Source organism: Sesamum indicum, unplaced genomic scaffold, assembly GCF_000512975.1.
Source record: "Sesamum indicum cultivar Zhongzhi No. 13 unplaced genomic scaffold, S_indicum_v1.0 scaffold00228, whole genome shotgun sequence".
NCBI lineage: Eukaryota > Viridiplantae > Streptophyta > Magnoliopsida > Lamiales > Pedaliaceae > Sesamum > Sesamum indicum.
The window spans coordinates 48,562-76,371 of NW_011628122.1; the positions used below are offsets into that span (position 1 = coordinate 48,562).

The 27,810-nt window shown below is 36.7% G+C and overlaps 7 protein-coding genes across 14 annotated transcripts; 3 read left to right on the forward strand and 4 right to left on the reverse strand.

Moving 5' to 3' along the window:
- Window positions 1-4,539, reverse strand: LOC105179865 (uridine kinase-like protein 5; the record flags this gene model as incomplete). The annotated part of the gene is given in 14 exon segments (XM_020691466.1): window positions 1-54; window positions 155-237; window positions 315-387; window positions 462-555; window positions 711-771; window positions 966-1,026; window positions 1,106-1,189; window positions 1,280-1,474; window positions 1,890-1,969; window positions 2,404-2,500; window positions 2,909-3,024; window positions 3,131-3,200; window positions 4,023-4,114; window positions 4,240-4,539. Coding segments are annotated over 14 exon segments (1,269 nt in total), but the record flags the coding sequence as incomplete, so codon positions are not given.
- Window positions 4,540-5,093: 554 nt separating this feature from the next.
- Window positions 5,094-9,264, reverse strand: LOC105179866 (probable methyltransferase PMT9). The gene is made up of 7 exons (XM_011103510.2): window positions 8,458-9,264; window positions 8,144-8,308; window positions 7,657-7,839; window positions 6,973-7,567; window positions 6,271-6,383; window positions 5,932-6,152; window positions 5,094-5,620 (listed from the first exon to the last, which is right to left on the reverse strand). Exons 1-7 carry the CDS (start codon window positions 8,701-8,703, stop codon window positions 5,308-5,310), a joined length of 1,836 nt encoding a protein of 611 aa, XP_011101812.1. The 5' UTR covers window positions 8,704-9,264; the 3' UTR covers window positions 5,094-5,307.
- A 2,360-nt stretch (window positions 9,265-11,624) lies between these two features.
- Window positions 11,625-13,027, reverse strand: LOC105179867 (transcription repressor MYB5-like). Its single transcript, XM_011103511.2, has 2 exons — window positions 12,545-13,027; window positions 11,625-12,063 (listed from the first exon to the last, which is right to left on the reverse strand). The coding sequence occupies exons 1-2, from the start codon at window positions 12,862-12,864 to the stop codon at window positions 11,793-11,795; spliced, it is 591 nt and encodes a 196-aa protein (XP_011101813.1). The 5' UTR covers window positions 12,865-13,027; the 3' UTR covers window positions 11,625-11,792.
- A 296-nt stretch (window positions 13,028-13,323) lies between these two features.
- On the reverse strand, window positions 13,324-17,029 carry LOC105179869 (peptidyl-tRNA hydrolase, mitochondrial-like). 7 transcript variants are annotated; one of them, XM_020691458.1, is made up of 9 exons: window positions 16,651-17,029; window positions 15,976-16,169; window positions 15,796-15,863; window positions 15,664-15,714; window positions 15,497-15,570; window positions 14,861-14,919; window positions 14,694-14,770; window positions 14,024-14,166; window positions 13,324-13,781 (listed from the first exon to the last, which is right to left on the reverse strand). In XM_020691458.1, exons 1-8 carry the CDS (start codon window positions 16,662-16,664, stop codon window positions 14,035-14,037), a joined length of 669 nt encoding a protein of 222 aa, XP_020547117.1. In that variant the 5' UTR covers window positions 16,665-17,029; the 3' UTR covers window positions 13,324-13,781; window positions 14,024-14,034. The 7 variants fall into 7 exon arrangements, with proteins under 7 accessions (XP_020547117.1, XP_011101821.1, XP_011101817.1 ...); XM_011103519.2 differs by having other exon boundaries at window positions 15,976-16,145; window positions 16,651-17,028; XM_011103515.2 differs by having other exon boundaries at window positions 15,976-16,189; window positions 16,651-17,028.
- Window positions 17,030-17,551: 522 nt separating this feature from the next.
- On the forward strand, window positions 17,552-22,096 carry LOC105179871 (E3 ubiquitin-protein ligase RGLG2). 2 transcript variants are annotated; one of them, XM_011103521.2, is made up of 12 exons: window positions 17,552-17,687; window positions 18,429-18,811; window positions 19,818-19,902; window positions 19,998-20,138; window positions 20,233-20,346; window positions 20,433-20,530; window positions 20,629-20,708; window positions 20,789-20,894; window positions 20,964-21,091; window positions 21,241-21,418; window positions 21,544-21,600; window positions 21,687-22,096. In XM_011103521.2, the coding sequence occupies exons 2-12, from the start codon at window positions 18,485-18,487 to the stop codon at window positions 21,765-21,767; spliced, it is 1,395 nt and encodes a 464-aa protein (XP_011101823.1). In that variant the 5' UTR covers window positions 17,552-17,687; window positions 18,429-18,484; the 3' UTR covers window positions 21,768-22,096. The 2 variants fall into 2 exon arrangements, with proteins under 2 accessions (XP_011101823.1, XP_011101824.1); XM_011103522.2 differs by lacking the exon at window positions 17,552-17,687 and adding an exon at window positions 18,018-18,185.
- Window positions 22,097-23,247: 1,151 nt separating this feature from the next.
- On the forward strand, window positions 23,248-24,182 carry LOC110011408. Its single transcript, XM_020691459.1, has one exon. It carries the CDS (start codon window positions 23,333-23,335, stop codon window positions 23,939-23,941), a length of 609 nt encoding a protein of 202 aa, XP_020547118.1. The 5' UTR covers window positions 23,248-23,332; the 3' UTR covers window positions 23,942-24,182.
- A 949-nt stretch (window positions 24,183-25,131) lies between these two features.
- Window positions 25,132-27,801, forward strand: LOC105179872 (pre-rRNA-processing protein ESF2). Its single transcript, XM_011103524.2, has 8 exons — window positions 25,132-25,266; window positions 25,374-25,683; window positions 25,917-25,980; window positions 26,185-26,252; window positions 26,698-26,787; window positions 26,875-27,005; window positions 27,260-27,373; window positions 27,460-27,801. The coding sequence occupies exons 2-8, from the start codon at window positions 25,422-25,424 to the stop codon at window positions 27,478-27,480; spliced, it is 750 nt and encodes a 249-aa protein (XP_011101826.1). The 5' UTR covers window positions 25,132-25,266; window positions 25,374-25,421; the 3' UTR covers window positions 27,481-27,801.
- Window positions 27,802-27,810: the final 9 nt, after the last annotated feature.

Sequence of the window (27,810 nt, forward strand, 5' to 3'; positions counted from 1 at the left end):
CACGATCTTGAGTCTTGGAAATTTCTTACAGACTGCATGTATTCCTTGTGGAGACTGCATAATCGGATCATGGGTATATATATATTAGAAAGATTATGTGTAGAGCTCTTTCAGATCAAAAGAGCGACAAAATGTGTATATTTCGTTAACCCACAGCAATGAGGTTGAGGAAAATTATGTTGGATTCTGGAACACCCTTGCTGAGCAGCACAGAGATTGCTTTGACGGCAGAATTTCCTGATCATTGTACAAGAATTTATGGGACAAGGATCGTTATTGGACGCGGTTAATTTGAGACCCGGTTAATGGCATACCTGATGCGAGAACAGGATCCAGCAATAACACATGGCGACTTGCAATATCTGATGGTAGCTTTTCATAGATTAACTGCACCGATTGTTGCGGCAATGAAGAATGGAAAAGTACAGGTGATAATTGTGAGATGAGTGAGAAATTATTACCTGACGACCATGTTTACCCTCTCCGTGGATTAGGATTTTGCCAATTTTGATGCCTTTGCAACACGCTCTCAGCGCATTCTCCATACTCTCCCCACTTGTGCCAAAAAACTCCGAACATCAGCGATATGAACAATAATAAGCATCTTTACAATGATTACGAATACACTGATGTTTCAAGTTTTTCCACATTTCTTTTGGGGGGAAAAAAGTGTTTTTTATACTTGCTTTAACTAATGCAGAGATTATTACCTTCTAATGACTGAGACGCCACACAATCTTTTGCAGAAAACGACTCCGCAGTATATGGATCCTGCAGGTTGATGAAGAAGAAGGTCAAGTATTTTTGGCAACATTGAGAATCTCAAAAATATTATCGAAGTCTTTGGGTAGGGGAAGGCAGCGTCAGCTAAATCATGATTCCTGAAGCCTAAAAGAAAATGATTGTAGCAATCTGGCTATGATTTGCTTGGATAATCGTAAGGAATAATCACATCAGTAAGTTACCTGTTGGAGTAGTGATCTGTTTCTCAGTAAATGGAAGGTGGCCAAGACCATGTTCCACCACCTAGAAAACAAATGAAAACCATGTTTTATTACCTACATATGCATATAAGACTATGTTAATATAAAGTAAACTGATGTACCAAGCGAATAAGCCGATCTGCATAGAAAACAAAATCATGCTTAGTTGTTTTTGCATCCCTTACAAGTGTGTGCATCCCTCGTATCTACACAAAAGGTTTTATTTCATCACTTAACTTTTTGTTCTTTTTCAAACACCCAATCCAACTAAAAGATCCAAATAAAAGTGAAAATACCTGGAATGTCGATTGTATAACGAAAATATTAGGATATATCTTGCAGAGATCATGTTGACCAAGCTTTGTACGAATATGCTGTACTATCAAGTCAATTGCGACGTCATTATCTGCTCCTCGAGGAATTATAATATCAGCATATTTCTTTGTTGGAAGTATAAATTCCTCGAAACTTGGCTTTACAAACTTAGCATACTGCAAAGACACTGTACTCGTTAGCTCTGAGGGAAACATTTACATCACAGGAACTGAATATAGTGGCAGATGGAGATAACTAGGGAGGAGGAATTCTTTCCATGCAGTAAATATTTGAAAGTGGGAGATGCTAGAGGAAAAAAAGATTATATTCCAGACAAGTTGTCAACCTACCTACAATAGCATGCAACAGAACAAAGTTAGTGTAGTACTCAAATCCCTTCCATCAAAGAGAACCAAGTCTGCGTGGTATTCAAATCTTTTCTCAACTCATTACCTCCTTATATTATTGTGCAGTTTGGCGATCAAGAAACTTGTGCTATCCCAAACTTTATTTAACTATGCTGACCTAGATACTAAATTCCTAGTAGGGGATAGTAGCAAAATGATTCAACAAAAGCATTATGCTACTGACTTGATCAAGGACATTCTCCACATTTCTGCCCCTCTCAACAGTATCACGCTGTATCCTCCTAGCAAGACGCACATCAGAGTCTGCACTGGTAAAATTTTAGCGATGGTTATAGAGCAACAGAAACTGCAAATCACTTGCTATTTCATTCCAAGGAATAAACATTCAAAAAAGTTCGGTTTTTTATATTTAATTATGTTGACATCATATGGAAATCAAAGTTATTGGGAAAATAATCTTCAAACTTTAAAATCACCAGGTTATCATCATTTCTCTTCAAATTACTGGAACATTTATTTCTGATATTGCTTGAGGATAGAAACTAACTGGACGCATCAACAAGAAACAGGATGGCTAAAATTCATATTAGAAAAGAACAAATTAAGATCTTTAGTTTTTTTTCTTTTATAGAAGAAAATGATAATCCACATGTCCTTTGAAAGGGAACTGATACATTTAGCAACAGCTACATCCGGTACGGTTTAATGATAACGGAGCAAAGCTCAAAGCGAAGAACCTGTATCAACAAAGATCTTCATGTTCATTAGGTCACGTACACGAGAATCATGAAGAACAAGGATCCCTTCCAAAATTATGACATCCGACGGGTTCACCTAAGAATTCCAACAACTTTGATTATGTGATGTTCAGTCCTAAATCAGCATTACATAGACTTGGATGCATGTCTCTGTGTCTACTTAGTGAAAAATCTGCAGTTCCATCCTTATGGTGGAGGATTATCATACAGTAACCTTGTGCAAGTAGGAAATGTTATAAACAGTACTTGATGCTCAAGATAAGATTTCACGTAATAAAACTTGAAACTACAGCCATGTCATTTTTCTCACAAAATATAAGAGGCAATCAGATTCTGGTTTATTAGAACAGGAATATGCAATGGCATGCCTCTGAAAGAAACAAGAATGTAGTACAGGTGTGCTTTTCTGGTTGTTCAAATTACTTGAAGATCACTTGGTATTTAAATAAGAAAGATTCCAACTAAAGAACCGTTAGTAAAGTACCATGCGTGCAGGTTCAATGCTTTTGTGGGTCTTGAAATCATAATTTGGAATGCTAACAGCTTTCCCATGTCGTAATTTCGCCATGCATGAAAGCAGAAGCTCTGTATCAAAGGCTTCTGAAGAGCATGAATGCTCCATGGAGCTATGATTAGTATTGTAATGAAATGCAGACATCACTAATATAATTATACGCCTACATTGACAAGCCCAGAATGTGCTTACCTGGATGGTCAAAGTTGTACTCGCTCACTTTTTGTAACTGTTCATCATTCAGGGAGCGATAAAATGCATCCTAAGAATCACACACCATGTGGCCATTATATTTTCTTCAGTGTATAACCAACAAGCTTTCTTTCAAAACAAAATGAGAATACAGTGCTATTATCTTGAATGTAAATGGGTCAGTGAAATCAGTAAATATTGGGGGTTGAGATGTCGATGATCACTAGGAACCATTTTCTGCTCCTCCTACTTCTGCAGACCACCTAGATTTCTAATGTAATAAAAACAATGACAAATTTCTAAACCATGAACCAAAGTTCCTGCAGTAAAGGAACTGCCAGAGTTGATCACATAGTACTGTTTGTATCAGGCTGTCAGCCAGACAATACTGTTGGACAATGTACTTCATTTCTTCAGAAGGTGAGCAAGTTACACCATACGCGCAAAACATCACACCCGCGTACATGAGAATACAATATTATATATACATTGTGTGATTCTGTGTAACCCGAAAATTTAAAGAAATGCAAAGAATGGCATATTAGCTCCACGGACAATGAAATGCTAAACTTCTGCTTCCCCACATTTAGAGTCTGTTCAGTATCTTCAGATGGAACTTTTATGCTTCCACAAAGAGGCGCATATGTGGCTTTGATATTAACCAGTTTCACATTGAAAACACCATCACAATCATTTAGGAGACAAAAAGAAAGTACTTAACGACATCATTGATCATTTCTGACCTGCAATATGTGCAGCAACAGGGCAGATAGATCAAACTAGCTCAAGCAAATAATCTCAAATTATATTCGACATCTCATGATGATAATTCTCATTTCTAGTAAACTTTCGGAAAACCAATAAAATGTAAAGAAGAAACAAAAGCAGTTACTTGATTGACGAGAACAACCCGTTGATCATGGAGCTGCGCGATAATCATATTGCAAACGGTGGTTTTGCCTGATGCAGTCCCACCGGCAACACCTTCAATTTAACGAGAACTCCAAATAATACTACTACCAGTTATGTACGTACAACAAAGTTTATAATTAACGAAACATTATTCAACCTATATAACACATGAGAAGGATGAATTGAGCAGAATTTACCAATTATAAACGGAAGCTTGAGAGGATTTCGCTCAGAGCTGCCATCTGATCCGGGGGAGAAGTGATTCTCATGGCTGTTTTTCAGCGCAGCAACCATTTCAGAATCCATAATCGGAGCTTGAACTTGAAATTCTCAGAGAAAAATCTCGCACACTATCCAGAAACGGCGATGGCGCGAAGTTCAAATCATTCGCACAATCCACAAACAGAATTAATTCATTATATTCTTGTGTTCTCAATGCTGCTCATCAGTCGGAATCGAAGGCGATCGGATGTTGAGAAGAATGAGCAGAATTGTATTTTAATTCTCTCTGCAGGTGGTAAATAATTGTTTCCAGTTGTTGTTAAAAGAAGGATTAGCGGGAAAATCGCGTTTATACACACGTGCCTCTTACTTCGATTCTTGGGCTCCATAATGGGCCTATCTGCGACTAATCGCCTCAAGCCCAAAAATCCTCTTAACGGACACCCATTATTTCGGTTTCCCATTTCTTTTCAACGTAAATTACAACTAATCTTTTTTTATATTTATTAAAATTATAAGTATTTCATCATTATTTAAAAAATTATAAATACTTTAAAAATTAATAGATAACAAATACCCATACAATGTGAATTATCACGAAACAGTTTTCATTAGACGAATGTTAATTTTAAAAAATTATTTATAATTTTTTAAATAATAGGAAGGTAACTATAATTATAACAAATCTCATAAATTATTCTAATTACCCTTCTGTTTATGCACTGATTACGCGGTTTCATAGAAAGCACAAAACTATGAAATCACAACAATAACTGTGACTAGAGAAAGTTCTCAATAAGATTATTTTGCACAGATTTCTCTCAACCTCTGAACGAACCTCAACAAATTCTGTTGAATGAAATTTCTGTGGAATACAAAAAGGAAGGAGTTGGTTTATACTGAGACAATGAAAAATCAAAATGTTACAGATCCCGAATATCTAACGATATCATCAAGACTCAAGAAGAGAGAAGCCATATAACTTTCCACCCAGTAACTAGTAGATAGAAACAGAAAACTATGTACTAATGAAGTGAGGAGATTTACAACACGGAAATATTATCCCATAGATTTTTTCTTGCAATTAAAACTCTTTCTTCATTTGCGGAGAGAGCATCAGCACTAGGTTCCACCTCCGACGTCCATTTGTCCCACTTTAAGGAAGCCAAGAATTTGCGTACATGATTTATAACATAAGGTTTGTCTCTGATGATCACAAAACCTTCGGGTCGTAGCATCCGGTCCATTTCGATCAATAGATCCTCCGAGCTACAACCTCTCTCCTCTATCTGTGAGAAGACTGACCAGGCATGAACCAAATCATAGGTGCGTGGGTAAGTTGAAAATGATTCACACCTGCAAATACAATATTGATTGTTAGACTGCCAACAATGGGGGCCTCATACCATGCTAAATTAATTATTTGGAATAAGCAAGTCAAGTCTCTTAAAGCAAACTTGGAAGAAAGTATGAGAGTGATTTTAGTAATAAATCAATAAAGATGAGTAGACAAGGAAATCCAGATCACTTGTAACTTATAAGTTATAAGAGACAGAAATGGTGACCCAAGTAATACAGTGCACGTGCGCATGGCAAACTTGCACAAGAATGTCGAGAAAGGGGCTAATATGAAGGCTATACAAAGGTTTCTGAAAACAAACGCATACCAGTCATGAACTGTTCCAATTAAGCCTCGATCATAGATAATCTTCAATCTGGCCGACGCATTAACTGGAGCAACATTCATCACCCAAATATCCTTGTCTTTTAGAGCAGCAGCAAAACCTCCAAGGTTTGAGTTCATATCCATGACATTTCTGAATGAGTCCCGCTGTATGACAGATTTCATCTGCTTCCAATACTCAGCCACTCTGTAATGCCATACATTCTGCATCACATACACATATAAATAAGTTGATGTATAGGTTGAGGCCAAAATAGAAAGGTACAAGTTCCCATGTGAAAAATTGCATGACAGGAGCACAGCAGATAGTTAAGAGCCTTACCGTGTCTTTAAGAAATTCCTCAACACTTACACCAATTTCTCCCAGGCGTGGTGGAGCAGTTGTAAGCCTCTTTGGCCAGGGTTCTAGTCCACTCCCCTTCTCACGATGCATTTCTGTCATCCCAAAAGAGGGGCACATAAATTGTAAAATAAAGAAAGGAAATATCAGATTATCCATGGAATAAATCACCACCAATTACAAAGACAAATTTAAATTTTTCAAAAGTATTGGAAAAGAAATTATTTGACATAAGAAGAAAAATTTAACCATTTGTAATGATGTTGAAATGAAGTATGAATAACAGAACTGTGAAAAGGCATGAAATTGGTTGGCAGACTGACCAGCTAGCTTCCTATAATCTATCTGAAAACCCAGAAGAGGCACTAGATGTAATACACATAATAAAATTCCAAGTTCAACTATCAAGGACAAACCCATGTATGCAGCTATTTTTGATGCATCTCTCTCCTAAAATTTGTAAAAAGTTCCAATAAAGCATCAAATTATAGCAGCATATATAAAATTTTCTTCTTAGGAAAAGAATACCATGATTATTGGTTTCTACTGCAAAAATTCATAGAGGGAAACTTGAGAAAAATACGTGTTCCATTTTGAGGTAAATTATAAGAAAATAATTATTCAATACATATGCTACCTTCTTAAGGTTAAGATATAGATTATTAGACACTACAAAATACATACTTGTCGAATATGGGGTGATGCATGCCTTCATAGGTACATTCCATGCTGCATCTGGATCATCATTAGAACTACAGAGACGTGGGAGAGTTCCCGGAGTCCTTTTCATATAGCAACTATTACTTAATGGCTTAGCCCATATCACTGTTTGATCTCTCCTTGCAGCAACTCTCCAGCACATTCTTCTCAGAAGGTCATACATAGAACTCCAAATTCTTCGATTTTCCGGGTCATGTGCATAAGCTTCTGGCGATGAATAGACAAAATAGCCTCCGGGTCTCAGCAATCTGTCCAATTCTAACAAAAGGATGCCATCTCTCTGAAGCCAATCAATCCGGCAACGGGAACAATGAGCCAATTCAAAAGATCTGCTCGGATATGGTAGTCTTCTGGTGCCCAAAACACCTAAAGTAGCTGGGATCCCTCTTTCTAGGGCAAATTGTATTTGGTTCTCATGAACATCATTAGGAGCTAGAGACATGGCTATGATGTTAAGGGGGAGGAGATACGCTCCAAAACTTGCAACCCCACAGCCCACATCAAGAACATTCCGGATATGGCCACCATTATTGAGTCTTTCGCCAGGAAACTTAAGCATCTATTGAAATAAAACAAATATGTATATATGAAAAGCCTAACAGTAAACCACATGAATGAAAGCTTAAGGTAAAAGGCTATTCAACGCACCCCGGCAATAGCTGCAATGTATTTGTCAGCTCCATCATGGAAATGAGTTCCACCACCTGGAAACTTTATCTTCTCACCATCCACAATCATCCAATTCTGATCTGATTTCTCCTTTGCAAGATGTGTATGTGGTATGTTTGCCTTCCAAACTTGGTCCCTACTAGCGGGCCATCTAATTGGGATCTGGACTTCTAACAGCAAATTCCATTGGAATCAAAACTAACAAGGTGAAATGACAATAAGTATATCACAAAAAATTGCATGCATCACTAGAACAAGGGCCCAGCAAAATCATTTAAAGATGTCCAAATCTTATTCCATATAAAGTGAAATCACTATCCTGTAAAAGTTCTTAAAGCAACCGAAAATATAGTTCACCTGTTCCATCGCAAATAATTCAAAACTCCAACTATCCGAATTTCCATTGGCTGATTCAAAGCTTCACGAACAAATTTCGGAAGAAAACAAATCAGATAAATTAACAAACCTTGTAGCCAATGGGAGGAGGTATAAGGCAATTGTAGCGGCGCTCTGGGAGCGGACAATGCCTTTCATAGTGCTCCATTAAGCTCATGTTAAGCTTCAGTTTCATTTGATATATCAAATTCCTATCCAGACACGGAATCAACTCCGAATATCTCAAATCACAAATCTGCGAAGAAGGGGGGACAAGCGAAAGAAAATGTAACTGTCACTTAAACTCGTACACCAAAATGGCGTCGTACAACCATACACACCACTAAATTAACATTGACGTGTAAGCTCAAAAGTAAACTTCAATTCCTCCAACAAATTACTTACCGGAATGGTTTTTGGAACTTCGGGATTGTGCTCGTCGTCCTCGAAAACATCATCAAAATCCCTTTTCATAACAAATCTTCCGGTGACGGGGTCAACGCCGTCTTCGAACGAATCGTCCCCACGTGGCAAACCAGTGGAAAACAGCGAGCCATTGTACAAACAAACCAATCCCAGCAACAGTAATAACCCGATGAAGACATACTTGCGCAGTCTAGGCGAGCGAAACACATCACCCTTTAGCTTCATCTTTTTGTCAGAAAACCAAAAGAAAAAAATGAAAAACGGAATTCCGCTGGATTCTGCAGATATTATTGAGAAGCTAAAACCCTAACCCCGGATCCATTGCCGTAGAATGAAGCAAGTGAATTATTCATTTAATTATTTTATTTGTGAGGCTTTTCTTGGGGGCGGAGACATGTATATAGACACATAGATGTCTCGTCCCTTTCCTATGTATGGGGAGAACAATATTGAATGGAGTATATACTAGCTTTTTGGGTTACGACGAGACGACGGCGTTGAACGCCGCCGTTTTCGGGCCTTGTATCTGAAAACAAGCTTGCTGCTTGCTTGCTTGCTCTCTCTGTGAGTGTGATTGTGTGTGTGTTGGTTTCTGCGCTTTTTCTCCGGAGAGAATGTTAAATTGTGGCTAGCCTATACAGATCCCGTGGGGGTGGGAGGATTTTATTGGTTGAACTGGTTGCAGCATCCAATGATTTTGGGGTTTGCCCGGGGGCTCCAAAGTTCATTGCCGAAACTACCCTTGTGCGCTGCGTTTCTCTCAGTTTGGTGCACTGCACTGTATTGAGGTTGTGCAGGCAGTTTTGCAGATTAAAATGACATTATCTCTGTTAGGTTCCAAATGAAGAAAACAGAAAATACAGCACCATTTTCCAACTCTAAATTTTAATTTTTTATTAATTTGACAAACCTAATAGGAAATTCTAGCCAATAAGGTTTTAGTTGGTGCTACACCTAATCAACATCTGAATATTCATTTCTTTTAATAGTAATTATTATTTGCATCTTGATTTTTTATATTTTTAATTATTAAATAGTGATATGTACCGGACTTGACTATAAAAAACGAATCATAGTGTAAAATAAATAAAAAGTAAACGGGGGTGAATTGAGTGGTTGCTAATACGAGTAGTTGTATTATTATTATTTTCCTTTTGTGTGCCAATAAATTTTCCACGGTATAAAAAGGCTATAATTCTGATAGATATAAGTGGAAAATATGTTTTGGTGAGACAGAGATGGAGGGTTGGGTTGCTTTAACCGGTTTTATCCAATTGAGAAGGGGTGAGGGCCCGGTCACCCTGTTTATTCCTAAGTCGTGTCTGTTTAGGGGTCACGCTTCTTGCACTTTATTTGGTTGAGCCAGCTGGGTTCAAACTCTTTTGTAGGTGGAACAAAAATTGCCTCTACCAATAAAAGGGGCCATGCCATCTGCTTTTGGTTTTATTATCTGAAATGGGAAAGTCGTGTGAGCCTGAACTTGAAACCACGATTTCTTAATTCCACACATTAACATAAAATGCAATCACTTTTGTTCCTTACTTAAATAGTTGAGGCTTTAAATTTCTAGAGTTGTGAGATACTAATTTCAAGTTTTACTAAAAATATGAGTGCTCTTCTATTTTTATGATGTTATTTTGTTTTTGATCTGATGCATTAATTGAATGAAAAGCACGTTATTAATCTGATTTTATGGCCCACATTGCATTATATGCGCGTTATTATGTGGTTATGATTTTTAATTAAGTGTACATGATTAAATAAATATTAGAAAAATTTGAAAAAATTATGTGAACTTAACTTTTTTCATTGAATCTTTATATAAAATCATAGCTATTGATAATTAAAATATTAAATTATTTAATTAATATATTAATAGAATTAATTATTAGGTTACAAATTTAAATTAAAAAATTATCATACTTGTATAAATTATTTTAAATTTTTAAAATTAAAAAAAAATTTACTCTCTAATTTTGTTTCTAACTAAATTTTACAAAAATTAATAAATTATATATACATATATGCATATATATTTATATCATAGATATGTAATAATTGGATATAATTAATTATATATTTATATATTTACACATGCATATTTTTTTATGGCGTAGGTTGGGCACAAGTGGGGAGAGGCTATAGTCCGCAATCGGACGGTGGGGGCAAGGGCATAGACGGGAGTTGAAGTTGGGCAGGGCATGGTGATGGGAAAAGGGGATAATTTAAAAAATAATAATTTAATAATTTATTAAATTATTATTTATTAATTTTTAGAAAAAAAATTAATTATAAATAAAATCAGAGGACATAAATAATATTTTAATTTTAAATAATTATAAAGTGTTATAATTTTTTAATTTAAACTCATAATCTAGTAATTAATTTTATTAATATATTTTAATTGAATAATTTAATTATTAAAATGTGTAATTTTATACAGATTCAATTAAAAAAAGTAATAAAATAATTTAAATTTGAATTAAAATTAATATAAATAATAATAAATTTATGGGAGACCATATTACTCATCTCTATATATACTACCTTGACACCTTTTTTATTCTTTGATAATTACAGAAATACCCCTAAGGGCATTTTTATCTTTAAAAAAAATTATATTTAAGTTTGACCAGGTCAATAGGGCCATTTTGGGATTTTAAATGATGTCATAAATAGTTTTTGTAATTTTGAAAAAGGTGGGGGTGGTTTGTGTAAAAGGACAATAGATGAGGGGGTATAAATATAATTATACCTTGTTTTATACATTCTTTCAATACAGTACCATATATTGTTAATTGGGATAATTACACTCTCCTTCCCTGAGGTTTGGTGCAATTATACATAGACCCTATGTGGTTTGAAAAATTACATCAAGCATTCCTGAGGTTTACTTCCGTCTAACATATAAGTATCTTCGTTAGTTAAAATCCATCAAATTTGCTGATATTAATACATGCTAAACAGGTTAAAGTGCTTATAGAACCTTTTGTATCAACTTCATAAATGTTCTTGTCATTTATCTGTAGTGTATACTTTCTTGGTCGAGCCCTTCTTCTGCTTCTAATGGAAAAGATAAATGTTGCTTCCATTTCCCTATTCTTCTTTGTGCATTTTATAAAAAACCAGTGCTTTTCAGATCAACATACAACAAAATCTTTTAATGCCATTTACGCTTTAAAAGGGCCATTCTTTATTCATTTAAAGGAGAGAGGGATTGTTCTCTCCTCTCTTTGCACAATATGGAGTTGCTGTCCTAACTTAGTAGCCTAAGAAGAAAATTGTCATTGCAGAGCCAATAAAATCACCTATTTCTATAACTTAATGCTCCCATCTCCTTTGCTCATCATTCCATTTCCATCTTTGAGGGCGCTGGCAAAAGGGACATGCTGGTGATGATAACTTGCTGAGGAAGCATAACATTGTTCTAATTTCTTGTTATGATCAATGGGATTAGGATTTAATGGCTTGTGAGTTTTTGGGTCTATTCCTTGGCTGATCAACTTCTTGCTGAGGTGAGTGTTCCAGTAGTTCTTTATCTCATTATCGGTTCGACCCGGAATTCTTCCAGCTATTAGGGACCATCTACAGATAAATTACCAAAACAAGTGCAGCACACAAAAGGGTGTTCATTAATCTATTAACAAAAGCAGAGGACTCACCCACTGCATCTGCATCTGCATCTGCATGCACCCAAAAACTAATTCATTTTTTTATTCACACAATCAACATAGACAACAACAACAGTGGGATCATAATTTACTAAGCAATAGTGGAACCCTAAATTCAGAAAGCTGCATAAATATGGAAAATGAACCAACTTAATTATGACCAGGACAAAAAGTACGTACAAGAGGTGAACTGTTCATATATATTACCACCTCATCAGCTTCCTCAACATTAATAATGAAGAAATAAAGCCATGAAATTAATTAAAATATTACTGTCTAAATTAAGCCCATCACCATTTGATTTGTTAAACAGAGAAAACAAAATCATCACATGCTAGCTTCTGCTACTTAACAGAGATCATATGCATATACACAATTAATACATATACGTATACCTGTTGCCGAGGAGGCGGTGAATGAGGTCTTCTTCATCAGGGGAGATGTGGCCGCGCTTGACAGAGGGTAGGAGGTAGTTCATCCAGCGGAGGCGGCAGCTCTTGCCGCAGCGTAGCAGTCCCGCCTTCTTTGGCAACGTCCTCCACCTTCCCTCGCCTTCCCTCTTTATGTAAGCAGCCAGCAGCTCATCTTCCTCCGCCGTCCAAGGCCCCCTCTTCAGCCCCACGTTGCTGCAACATGCCACCGAATCAGCCTTCTTGCTAGAACCCCCACCCCCTGGCGTTTGCTTTGATGGAGAAAGCTGTAATGGGCTTCTCATCTGTTTGTTTTAGTGTCACTCTCAAAATGATCTGTCTTTCTCTCTTATTTGGCTTAATATCTCTCTCTGATCTCTCTCTTTCTCCATCTTATTAATTAGAGGATGCATGCTGCGTACTTAATGTTCTTTCTATGGTATAATAGGTTTGTGACAGTAGTAGTAGTCATGTTATAGTTACTCACGAGTGTACAAAGTTGACAATTTTGTGCTTTAAAAGGCAACTCTTTTTATTGGTTGTGAATTGATGAAGCTGAATAATTTTATCAATGCTCTAAACCCAATTAAACCAAAAGGTGGAGTGGAGCTCAATGAATCAAATTTGTGATTCCTTTATCGTGAAAAAGTCTGTTGTTCACCTTTGCCTTGATGCCCAGACTTCTATATATTTTTTTTACTTTAAATATGTACCTAGTTGTTGCATATAAATAATTAAATGTATACATTATTAATGAAACGCAGTTGGGTTTTAGCATTCCCATATTGAAAAGTAAGGCTAATGATACGAAATTCAATACAGGAGAACGTAGGCCAATGCCCATGTCGTCAATCATACATACCCGTATGCAGTATGTATACTACATCACCAAACGGGTCTACCCTTTCCAAATATTGTTATGATTAACTGTCAGTCGATTTTAACAGACTAACTTTTTATATATATAGCTCGGGATTTTTTATATAAAAGATCCCTTCATTTGGACATGGTTTCTTGATATCTGGAAAAGTGATAAATGTGATTCCACAATTTGCACTTGAGCATCATGGTTCAAGCAAGCCATCCATGCTGTGCAATGCATACATTAAATCAGCTCCTTTCATTTCTCCCCTGCCTCTTATCTCCTTCACACTGACATATAGAAGTGGAGCTACTCGACGAGCTGATTTCCCTTGCAATGATCAATCAGGTACATGATTAGCTGTGGGTTATATAAACGGCCACCCATTAGTAATTTGAATAAGCATTCATTGTAACGGTAAATTGAATAAGCATATACAAAGTACAAGAGAAAAGTTAGCTTCACGGAGTATAATTTCTTAATCTATAAATGAAATGGAGTGAAAACATAAGCATTGGCAGGTGTAGTTTCAGCTCTCACGTTTCTAAAAGAAAATCAAAGTAGTTGATAGAATAAGGTTCGAGCAGTTCAGCGAGAAATACCTTTGATAAACTCATACGGGCATTGTTTGCAGCCTTATATGTTTGTATTTCTGCTCCTTATTGAAGCACCTCGCACTCTCTGTCAAGCCTTTGGACAAGACTTGTTCCAGAGCAACAACACCTTCTTGTAATGCAGCATCAATCTGCAAACGTTAGAAAGGTATGAAAATAAACTTTTCCATAATGGTAATTGCTACATAATATGATGAGTTGGGATTTTTCCTTGACCATCTACGCATGTGAAAACAAGTACAATTCAACTGCTACAGCAAATAAACCATGCCAAGATAATCCAAATTAAGTTTCTATGACAACAATGATGTCAATCTCAGCTATTTGTAAAGTGTTCTAGCTCTGTCCGCCCTAAGACTCAAGGGACTACAGATGTAGTCAATGGGCTGGGAGAGACATTGAAACTGGTTAACCCAGATTTGAAAGTAATTTATAAAGCCAGGAAGCGGGAGATTTAGCAATTAGCACATCCCCAAGAGCTCCTGCTCATCAAATTAAATATTTCATGATCTTGGAACAAGAAACAATGAGACAGCATGACCGCAAATCTCTTTCCTTTTTAATTCATTTTGCCATATGCAGATGCTTGATGAGGAAAAGGGGTCTCCATATAAAGCCAAAAAAATCTGAAAACAAGCAAATGTAAGCATAGAATTACCCTTCCTTGAGCTCTGGCATTGAACTTTTGGAGTAAGAACGCTTTTGGATCCATTTGACCAGGAGGCCTCCCTATACCTACAAAAGAATTACAATTGATTTACTTATTTATAGTTGAACTCAAGGTCAACGGGCAGCGAAATTCTAAAGTTGGGGATCCAAACCTACCAATTCTTAACCGCGGAAATTCTCTATTCCCACGAAAATGATAGATCACACTTTTCAGCCTAGCAAAATGATAAAGTAAGGATCATAAAGCTCACCAAGGAGAGAGTAAAACCCACTAAAGTCTAAAGCAAGTCAAGTTATTGGTCGTTCTTCTGAAATTATCATATATAGACCATACAGTAAATATTTCTGCAATGACAAAAGCATGCTAATTTTCAGGCAATTCAAACCCTACTGCTAGTGGCACCGATAATATGAATGGTTAGACTCACAACTAGGTTGTATCATGAAATATGCCTTGATTCAGTCAACAACTAGGAACAGTAAACTACTGCAAGAATCGGACCCAGGAACAGAAATTTGTAAGTCTCAGATAGCAATTATAAAATAAAAATTTCTTTATAGATTACGCATTAGTTGAAAGGACAGAGTCCAGGAAGACATTGATATATTGAATAAAGTGTTCTGGGTCATAAATCCTTATTCTTGTATGATAACAGCCAATGCCAACCACAACATACCAGACTGAAGGCCATGGAAGCAAATAAACAAAGTTGTTAAGCTAATGCAATTTTACACCATCTTCCTGTTAAAGTTATATCCTACGATTTCAAGCATAAAGTTTCTATTTCTTACCCATTGTGACTTCCATGATTTCCCTTAGGGTGAAGACGAAGAACCCCACAAGGTAAATCCATGTCATCATGAAACTAAAACAACAAAACATGATGCGTCAGAATTCAGAACGTAGCCAGCCAATCAAAAAGTGAGTATGGGATGCCAATTTCTCCACAAGACCGTACCACTAGCACCCGGTTAAGAGGAAGCTTATAGTAAGATGCAAGCGGGCCACACTGCCAAAAAAATGATAAGTACTTCAGTCACATGCCCACACACAGAGATTCTTCCTTAAGAAATTTCAATCTATTGCTTACAGATTCACCACTTAAATTCATGTAAGTCTGAGGCTTCGCCAAGAAAACTGGAACCCCATTGACGAAACCTGAAGGAAACATCCAAAATCCAGTCTCGTTATAAAAGTAAACACACAAACAAACTGATGAAGTTATAGACATAAGTAAAGTATGATTAAATAGAAATTATGTGTGAGAGGCCTTTTCCAAAGATGGCTTTGCAGTGGAAAGAGTCCATTGAGATTCCTTGTGATTTGGCAAATGCATCAACCAATTCAAACCCCACATTGTGTCTGGTGCCTGTGAATTTATCCCCTGGATTGCCCAAACCCACAAAAAGCCATGGTCGTGGATTCAAAAACACAGTGGAGCTGCAAAAGCAGCGCATTGGAAACCTGCTTAGAAGCATTTTTCACTGTTCTGCAACAATTTTGACGAACTAATTATAATTAGAAGAAAAAAGAGGATATCAGGTGCTCGAGGTCAAAGCTAATGGGATTTCCAGCTCGCTTGAAATGGCTAATTCAGTTCACATGTTACTTGGTATGCTTATAGAGACGTATAATTCTTATATATCATCAAAATTGCTAAAGACATGTCCATTGGCAATTCGGGACCAAAAAGTTTGTGCCAGTTCACACGAAATTGTCAGAAAGGAATGCCCAAAATGAGAGGTCAAATTCACAGAAAACCTGCGGAAATAACGTACAGGAAAATCCTCAATATGAGCAATTCGAAATCTGCTCAAATACGTAACAAATTAATCAAAAACTTAAAATAAATAAAAAAGCATCTATCCAAATCCCTATAGTAATCCACTCCACGAAAAATATTGGGTTCATCCGGAATGCAATTGTAAATTCCTAACTAAGATACCTTAACTTGGGCATGCCAAAGCTTCTCACATAATTTTCCCTGAGAGAGCAGATAAAGCGAGACGGCCGCAAAATAGAAGAAGAGACGATGGCTAACGTCAGCGGCAGGTCGGTGGTTCCCGGCGGCGAGCAGTGGCACGTTGGTCTTTCAGTGAGCAGTCTTGTTTAATCGGCAGCTGAAGAACAAAGATTGAGACGAAGACGCCTGGGGAAATGGGTGGGTCGATTTTTAACCCGACTAGTCGCCGATTTGTCTTTCTTGTTGCCGTGAATTTGGGGGCTAGGGTTCTAAGATGTTTGGGGAAGAAATAAGAGAGGGGAAAGAATGGAGGTAGAAAGAAAAAAGAAGAAGAAACGATGAAAAGAAAGATGGACTGAAATGCAATTGATTTTATGTTTAATTTATTTGGCAATTATTGGCAAAATCAAATTCTTATAATTATAAAGTTATCAATTTGAATTATAATAATTATCTGTTTTTAATAATAATAATAATTAACTAATTATAAATATTTAATACTAATATTAAATATATTAATCGTTATAATTATTCATTATTAAAATTTTAATATAATTATAATTGATTTATTTAAAAAAAAAAAAAAAAAGAGAGCCCAATTCACAGGATCACCAATACATGAAAATGGGAAAACGTGGAAGCATGCCTGGATTAGTGCCTTCCAATCAGTCTTTGACTCATAGCTTATGTATATAATTTAAGATACCTAGAGAATAGAAGAAAGAATATCCCTTGGGTGGGTTTTCGTGTTTAATTAGATTGTGGAAGACTTAAGAAAAGTTAATTGCTTTTACATCCCCAAATCATTCAAATCAAAAGCATATGAAGGAAACTTCCATCCATATATTATTTAATTAAAAACTACTTCATCAAATAAATAAAATAAAATCCACTTTTAGGAAAAGTTGCAACGCTTTTGTGCACTGTATTTTTCTTTTTCTTTTTTCGTTTTGCAATCCAGTCCTGAAATGCACTTCTGGAGGAGAAATGATGCTCTCAGTCTCTGTTCCGGCGATCAGGTATTTTCTCCATTTTAGTGCTGAATTCTGAATTAATTTGGGGAAAACAGGATTGAGACTGTGGGTTTGAAGTGTAAGGAGATTGGTTCTGACTTCAATTTTGATGGCATTCAAAGTTATCATTCAGTTTACGTTTCTTCCTCATTGTATTTTCCTGTATTTTATGTGTATATTGCTGTTTAAATTTCGCATGTTGCGTGTTTTGATGACCTTTCTTGCGGAGATTTCACTGTTTTTGGAGTGTAGTCGATTCAGAAAACGAATTGCAAGACCAATATAAGTCTATTTGATGTGGAATTATTCCAGACAATATATCACTAGGTATACTTTTTGCTGGAAAAATAAATATCGTGGAAGAGACTTGGTCTTTAAGGGTCTGTTTGAAGTCGGCGCACGGCTTGTAAACCGTGTGTCTTCCTCGCTGAAGCCGTTTTTTTTATTTAAGAGCTTGTCATGTTTCACACTTCATTGAATTTTCTTTGGCGGCAAACAGGAGAGGTTGGTGTAACATTCTATTGCTCATATATATTTGCCATCGGGCATTTCCTTTTGCTTGTATAGAATTTGGGTTTTGTGGGTGAGTTTGCTTGATCGTCTGTTTTTCTATTCCAAGTGCAATTGGCATTTCTTGTTGGATTTTTGGGATACTTTATTCTTTTAAGGCTTGCGGAGTCACCTGTTCTTGTATTGGATTTTTTGGATTGTTTATTGTGACGGGGTTGCGGATTTGGTATTTTATAGAGGAAACAAGGGTGTCCTGTTTGAGAATTTTGGAGGGTTTTGAATAGACTGACTCGATGGGAAACAAAAGCTCTAGCCCTAGGGGTAGTAGCAGGCAATCTTCAATGGCTCGGTCTAGTTCTGCAGCTGGGTGGCAGCATCAATATGCTCAGTCATCTTATTCTCAATATGCTCAAAACTATCCCGCGCAGCATCCTTATCCAGCACCGGCAGGATATCCACCGCAAAATGAGTACTGTGCTTCTCCTCAGAATTATGGGACTCAATCCCAGGCGCATGCTCCTTCACAAAATAACGGGCCTCAATTTCAATTGCATGCACCACAAAAACAGCTTGATAGGAGGTATTCAAGGATTGCAGACAACTATAATTCATTGGAGGAGGTATGTTTGTACTTGTGTTGGCAGAAAACTGGAGTATCAGCACTTTTGTAAGATACTAGACGATCAATGTCCAGTTTTGGGTGTTAATCCCCCTTTTTATTTTTTTATTTTTTTATTTTTTGATCATAGGTAAAAGATTGAATTGGGGGAAGCTGAATATATGTTATATTTATCTAGTCTAGATGGAACTAACTCTGAATTATTTTGACTGCTTATTAGAATCAAAGGACTGCTTATTTTAATAGTTAACATCAAGTACATTCAAGACAAGAAAATCTTTTCTGTAGATGATGAAAATGAAGATTCTGTTTACGTATAATGACCATTAAGATGTATTAAGTACAAATTTGGATAGAGACCAAGGTGGTACCTGTATACTTCTCCAGTGATATTTATATGATCGACTCTTTGGAAAATGTCCTCACAGACTACTTGTCATTATTTTATGCAGGGAATTCAAGCATGCTGTCCGTAAAGCAATAGTAACTTGCCTATATTGAGATTTTGCTATATAAATTTACATGGATTGTTGTGTAAAGGTAGAGAAAGTAAAGCACCTCATCATGTATCTTCAGAGAGATGATACGGGGCTGTGCACAAACTTCTGATTCCCTATGGGCATGTATCTTAAACATGTGATAACTTATCTGCATCTGGAAAGTGGAGAAAGATATTTAGTAAAATAGGGTGAAAACTAAAAGCTTGAATAATGGATATTTAAAGATAGCAAAATAGGGTAATCCTATTAACATGTTGATAATAGGTGGCAATTTGAAGGGGCAGAATCTCGCTGGAGTTGAATGGCAGGGTTTGATGTTTTGGAATCTAGAGAACTTGATCTATGTCTGTACTTTTGATTGTTGGTGTTGTGCTTTATTCCATAAAATTTCTCTTATGTGTTGGGTATGGATCTTTTGTTTGGTGAAGTGATGGTATATTTTCGTTCTTCTGAATCTCTTAGTGTTTTTTCCTTTGCAAATGCTTTACATATGAATATTTTCATTAGGTGACAGAAGCTCTTGCACGTGCTGGTCTTGAGTCTTCCAACCTAATTGTCGGAATTGATTTCACTAAGAGTAACGAATGGACAGGTACGATCTTTTTATTTTATTCTTTTTCAATTGATAGTTAGTAATTACTAGAACTTGTGGAGATGTATGATTTTTTGACTTGGTTCCATCATTAGGGAAAAGGTCGTATAATGGTCGAAGCTTACATCACATTGGAAGTGGTCTGAATCCTTATGAACAAGCAATATCTATAGTTGGGAAAACCTTGGCAGCTTTTGATGATGATAACTTGATCCCGTGTTTTGGATTTGGAGATGGTAGTACATGATATATAAACTTGTGGTTCTTTCTGAAATTTATAATTGGCTAGCCCAAACATTTATGATTGGTTCTTCTAATCAATCTTGGCAGCATCAACTCATGATCAGGATGTATTCAGCTTCTATCCTGATGAGAGATTTTGCAACGGATTTGAGGAAGTCTTAAGCCGATATAGAGAAATTGTTCCACATCTGAAACTGGCAGGTTAATTACCTATGTAGCATATTTTGCGATCTTAGTATTTAACACTTACTAATTTTTATGGCTTACGCTTTATCACTTTGCTGCAGGTCCAACATCATTTGCGCCAGTAATTGAAATGGCTACTACTATTGTTGAACAGAGTGGAGGCCAGTATCACGTTCTACTGATTATTGCAGATGGACAGGTATATTACCTGTCATACCTTGTTCATATTTTTGGAGGTTCTTGTTTCTTTTAATATTGAGTGGTTTAAAGTATGCATGAACCTTGCAATCTTTGTAGGTTACCAGAAGTGTTGATACTCAAAATGGTCAGTTAAGTCCGCAAGAGCGGAAAACGGTGCAAGCAATTGTTGAAGCTAGGTGAGTTTAAGCAAATATACTTTGTCTTTTATCTGTTGATTTAAAATGCTCTTGGAGTAATGTATCTGCAATATTTGCAGCAAGTTTCCTTTATCTATTATTTTGGTTGGGGTTGGAGATGGCCCCTGGGACATGATGAAGGAATTTGACGACAACATCCCCGCTCGGGAGTTTGACAATTTCCAGGTCAGGTGCCTGCTTTAGGATTCTCTGAAAATTTCTTCTCCTTACTGATCTATCTTTTGGGTTCTACAGTTTGTCAATTTTACGGAGATTATGTCCAAAAATGCACACCAATCTCGGAAAGAGACAGAATTTGCTCTTGCAGCATTAATGGAAATTCCATCTCAATATAAAGCAACAATGGAGCTTAATTTGTTAGGGTAATCTTCACTTCATCGTCCTCTCCTCTTTGCATGTGTCCATCTATTTGGGTGGGTAGGAGTGGGATCTACCTGTCTCTGTGCCCATGACAGACCTACCTTCATGTGTGTGACTTATCTAGTTATTATTCATCTTTCTTGCAATCTAGTGGGCGAAAAGGAAATACTCCTGAGCGCGTTCCTCTTCCTCCTCCTGTCTATGGTGCGGCTTTGGGTTCAGCTACAAAGCCCTCACGCGCAACCAGTTTCCAGCATAGCTCTAGTTCGTACTATGAGCACAATGTTCCAGTTGATGCAGCTCCACCAATCTCTACTTACGAACACCAGGTATATTTGTGGTGTGTGTGTCAATATATATGTACTACTATAAACTACTAACTAGAAATGCATACTTTCTGTTGCAACCTCCAAAATTTTATGTTCCTTCTACTTATGTTCCTCTGTGTTTACAGATATGTCCTATCTGCCTTAGCAACCCAAAAGACATGGCTTTTGGTTGTGGTCATCAGGTAAGTTCATTTATTTCGTATTGTATAACACAGTGCGTGGAGGAGATCCATAGAATGTGAAATAAACAGCTTTCCCTTTTTGACAGACATGCTGTGACTGTGGCCAAGATCTTCAGCTATGTCCAATTTGCCGTAGTCCAATTCAAACCAGAATAAAGCTCTACTAGGTTGCTTGTCCCCTATCTTCATATCAACTTAGCATCAAATTCTTTACATTGGTTCTTGATGTAGAAAGGTGATACGATTTTTTTTTTGGGTTTTGACGTGGCGCAAATGAAGCATTACCTCATTTGTACATTATTTGGTTAGCATTTCTTTATTTTTTGGCTGATATCAAAGAGATTGGTGATATCAAAATGAACACAGCGTGGATAGGAGTTTTATTGCTTTGATATTTTTGTAACTGTATGTTCTTTTGATACGGTTTGACTGTACATGGAAATTAAGTTCTCATTGATTTAATTATGCACCAATACGAATGGATTGTCTGGCTTTAGCACTTTTTTTATGAGTTTGGCCTTTTTTGCTGTGGATTCTGTCTTGATGGTTCAAAATGGTGTTATAATTGTCTGTTTTGGTACAACAATGGACCAAAGTACAACAGTGGGGTTAAATATGGGAGATCTAATGTATATGGCACCCAGGATAGATCCATCCAGCTGATGCTGGAGTAGGTCTAGTATGGGTCGTGGGATCCTGTACGATGGCACCAGGTGATCATCCTGTAATAATTAAAGCTATACAACAAACACTACTCTCTGTAGCTGAAGAAATATATAATTCTAATTCGGATTGAGTTGGATCAGACTTTAGTTTGTATAAGAATATTTCATTAGTCACTTCTTCATTGTAATTTAATATCTACATATGAAGTAGAATTAGGGGAATGGGCAGGCCAATCAAAAGAGAGGCTGAGAGGCAGTTGAAGTTGTCCACCATTTTCACCAGAAATACAAACAAAAGGCAGATGTTCATGTGGTGTTGTATATATTAATTAATGGAGTTGAAACTGTGGGTCCATCACAAACACTATGAAAGGGGACATGTGATGATGATTCTTTCCTGTTCTCTAGGAAAAATTCAGACACCCTTTCTACGGTAATAAGAATGTTTAAAAAAGCCTATGAAAATTAAAGAAATTGAATAGCCCTCATGTGATATAAAATAAAATTTTAAAAATCTCCTCTGTACAAAAATTGAACTACACGTACTTTTGATTGCGAATTTATTATAAAATTCTAGGGCGACGGTCGTCGCCCATCTTCAGCGAGGACGACTGGCGTTGCCCAGACAGACAAAGGGCGAGGGGAGGAGAGGGCAGGGGGGAGGCGAGGGTGTGGGTTCGCCGAAGAAGATTGGGGGAGGGGAGGAGTGGGGTGGGTTGGCCGGGGAAGAAGATTGGAGGTGGGTGGGAGGCGGGGTGGGTGGGGGATAATTTTTATTTTAAATTTTTTTATAAATTATAATTATATATATTATAAATATATTTTAATAATTATAAATTAAAATTAAAATTATTATACATTAATATATTTAGTTTGACCAGTTGACTAAAAGAGGCATTTTAGTAATTATTTATGAAAAAATAGGTTTAAATTGACAAAGAGACGGTATGATTATTAAAAATCTCATAGGAAAATTTTTGATATTTTAATATATCAGAAGGGTCAAAATGAATTTAACCCTCTATATATATATGCTCAAATTAAGTATCTCTGTTGCAATGCAATGAATGCTGCACCCAACAAACTGCGAACCTAATAACCACTTCCATCACATAAACACATCCATCCATCCGTCCATCGTATGTGTATTTGCTACAGAAAATGACAGTGACGCCCCATCCATCTCTCCTAATTCCTCATCTCTTCTTCAAAATCAGATAAAGAAAGTTTTGGTCTTCTTCACCCCACCACCACCAGGGAGAGGCGCCATGGCCTCATCCTACAAGAGACTGAAGAATGAGATTAATTTGTTGGACGAAGATCACGAGGATTTCGACATCAGAGAGAAGGTGATAGGGAGGATCAGCAGAAGAAGATTTCAGGTGAGGAGAAAACTGAGGGTGAAAATCCCAAACCTGAAGAGGTTGTTGAGAAGAAAAGTAAAGGTAGTGAAGGTTGCATGGAAGAAGATGTACAAGAGGTTGAAGGAAAGTCAGTCACATTTTGGTGATCTTTTTGCTGGGAATTATCTGTTCATGCAGGTCACTCCAACTCCCTTCAAGTATGCACTTGATCATCATCATCATAATTATGTTAAGACCCACCAACATGATCATGATGTTCATGACTTCTCTTCTTCTGGCTATTCCCTTCCAGCTCCAAGAGTTATTAATTAATGCTTGATATATACATGCATTGATATGGTGTGCTTCGAGATCTCCTCTTCTTTTTCAATTGTAAGAAACGTTGGAGATCTGCTGCCTGCTGCCTGCTTTCTGCTGCTGCTTCTATTGTTTAATTGCCTCCTTAAGTTGTACTTAAATTTGTTTGCATATTGATTTCAAGAGATGTAGTGCTGTCTGTCTGTGATGTTGATCTATGATATGTTATTGATCTCCCAGAAAAACTCACATATTATTTTGTTTAGTTGTATAGCTTTTTAATTTTGGTGTAGAGTAATATTGCAGAAGTTGTTGTTAGGAATAGGTAGTATTAATAATCAACAAAAGATGGATAAGATGTGATGAATATGTGAGAATGCAGCAGAGATGAAGACTAACCGTTGGGTGAGTTGGTGGGTGGCGAATTTATGGCTCGCCGACGATTCTTTCTCTCTCTACTCAATCAAACTGATCACCTCTCCTTTTCTTCCCCTGCAAAATGAGGTGCAAATGAATTGATTCAATGTCAGCTCATTTATTGGAAAATGAATCATGTCTGGGTTTATGCGCTCCATTTATTGAATGCTGGAGAAGTTTGCTTCTATATACGTATGATGTATCCATCACAAACACTCTCAACTACTCTTCATTATTATTATTATCATTGAAAATATGTTGTATTTGTGGAGTTTATACCAAATTACCCACATCTCATATCTCAATAAAGAATTCATTAGTAAATCCAATTGACAATATTTTTTTATTATGAAATATTTTATTTTCTTGAGGAAAAGCAAAAATTATACAAACCACGCTTGCTATGTGATGTGATTGGAAGGAGCTAGAATTTCCAGTCTAAGCTCTCAGCCAAATACAAGCAATAACATAAAGGCTGGGCAATATTTTCAAAATCTATAAAGAATGAGTAGTTGAAGAAATTCATTAAGCTCATGGGGATGGGGTGGTAAGTAGTATTCTCACTCGTACTTGCTCATATCAGCAAAAGTTTCCCTCTCGCCCAAAGGATCCCAAATTCCAACTCCACCTTAAATTTAGTCTCATAGAATATCGACATTATTTATTACAATGGGCAAACAAATAAAATACATTTGCTTGAGTTGAATCATCTTTCTTTTAAAGCCCACATATTGATAGAAAATAGGCCCATTTGGTTTTTGAAATGGGCCTAGTCCAGATAATAGTATGCAGACACCACAAAATGAAAAATCAAAAAAAGAGGAGAGATCGAGAGAGAGTTTTTCAACTTTGAATAAGGAGAAGAGAAGAGAACATAGCGAAAAAAGAAAGGGGGAAACGAACAATAGGGTTTCTTCACACAGGTACGACTATTTCGCGCTTACGTATCCTGTTAAATCTCGATTCAATTTGCAGAATTTTCTCCGGAATATTTAAAACTCACCTTTTTTTTCTTTTGCACTAATTGTAGCTTTACTGAGCGATTGGTTAACTGAGACCTGAGTTCGTATTCGGTAGAATGGCTACTGAGGAAGAAGAACTAGCGGTTGCAAGAGCAAATTCCGAAGGTGAAGATGATTCAAGCTTGAATAAAGAAGCTGTGGAGAAGAAGGATCAACGGAAGGAGAAAAGGAAAAAGCGGTTACTAAAGGAAGCGGAAAAAGCGGACAGGCGCGGTGTTTGCTATTTAAGTCGGGTACCCCCGCACATGGATCCTCTGAAGCTTCGTCAGATTCTGTCTCAGTATGGAGAAATTCAAAGGCTCTACCTCACTCCTGAAGGTCAAGTATTTTAGTTTTTTTGTCTAACGGGATTTATTGAGTTGCTTGGTGCAAATGCGTGTTTCGGACCTGATGGTAGGTTTGGTGATCATGAGATTATAGCTTGGTGCACTGGAGTTGGGTGATTGTTTGATGGAGTTCGGCTTAATTTGTGATGCTTGGTTTTGCAATTGAAAGTCCTCTGTATTTTACCATACCAATCTAGCTGCTTAGTCCAATTTCTTTGTATGCAGATCCTGCTGCTCAAGTTCGACGAAAAAAGTCTGGTGGATTCCGAGGACAAGAATTTTCGGAGGGGTATGCTTTTGTCTTTGTATCTTCAAGATGTTCACCATGGAACCGGAATGGTGTCTGTCATTTGCCTTTATTACTCTTAACTTGCTGTTGGAGACATTTTCAGTGCTTCAACATAGAAGTTCCGTGTTTCTGTGAGGTTCCCCCATTCTCTCGGAGACTTCTAGTTCATATTATCAACAGCTGACCAAGTATTCCTCCATGCAGGTGGGTTGAATTCACTGACAAGAAAGTTGCCAAGAGAGTGGCTAGGATGTTAAACGGCGAACAGATTGGTATGTTGGGTGAACTGTTTTCTTTAACAAAAACCTCTAAAATCCTGCATGCTTACTTTGTATCATCTCATTTGGTTCTTTGTAAAATTGTTCATGATATTTGTTGAAATGGAGCAATTAGCATCTAACAAAAGCTCGATGAAATAACTGCATTAGCTTTGATAGCTGTAACTTGCTATGCATGAGGGACATTTTACGAGGAGAATATTCAACAATGGTGATATTTACTTTTACTAATTCAGAGAACAATTTGATCCTTATTACTCATAGGATTTGACTTAACAGATCTGTTTTGTCATAGAGCTTTAAAATCTATGGAGTTTTCCTTTCTAGTGGAGCATGCTCCTCTAGCATTTTTGATCGATGTAGGAATGATCTGATTGGATACTTCTTATTATGGCATGAGCATAGCTGGTGTAGCTCACACATCTTCTTTCTGGTTCAGGTGGAAGGAAAAGATCATCATTTTATTATGATCTGTGGAATATCAAATATTTGAGTAAATTCAAGTGGGATAATCTTACCGAAGAGATAGGTACACGACTCTTAACGACTCTTAGTCCTTTGCTATGCTGTTCAAAGCTGCAGGATGAAATTTAATGTCCTGAATAATTATTTTCAGCATACAAGAATGCTATTCGGGAGCAAAAGCTGGCTTTGGAACTCTCTGCTGCCAAAAGAGAGCGGGATTTTTATCTATCCAAAGTTGACCAATCTAAAGCATTGAGTAAAATAGAAGAACGGTTGAAGAAGGTGAATCCACTTTATCCATGTAAAATATGTTTTTGTTACTTAGATGTACTCTGTATTATTATGATTACCATGGATTTTATTTTATAATTTGATGCATTATTAATTTATACCTTATTGTGCCACAAAGGATATATAACTTAAATCTCTCATTCAACGATTTTGTCAATGGATAATTTTCTTTTTAGCTGATTCTTCAAGGCACCATATTTTCTTTGAACTGATACTAACATAATTTTATATATTTGTCAATGCAGAAGCAAAAGGTTGACGTACTACCAAAAGTGATGCGCCAGTTCCCACAGAAAAAACCAGTTGTGAATGAAACTGGGGAGAATAAGGCTCAGCTGTCGAGGGATATCCTGGCAGGAGTGAGTGTCTTTCTATCTGGGTTATGCCACTGTTGTGACTTGCGCCATTAAGTAATTGCTAATGTGAAATCTTATGCCTTTTTCAGGTTTTCGGCGGCTCTTCATAGACCATTTTTACCCATATATATGATTTCGTGATGCTTTGCTCGGTGGAGTCCCATTTTTTATGTCTCGAGCACATAATACCCAGTTTCTTTGTTTTCATATCTGTAGCTTTAGAAACTAGCATAGATCTTGCAGCAGAACGATAGAGATTACTGCATTGTGATGTGAAGAGTCTAAAACCACTCTTATTTGTTGAATCACAAATTGCAGTGCTGAATTTCTGCCGTCTCTCAGGTAATGTTTAAATAATTTGAACGTACCAGACTTGGTTTGTTTAAACAATTTGAACATACCAAACTCAAACCAAGTCGTGGATTCTCTGATATTGTTTG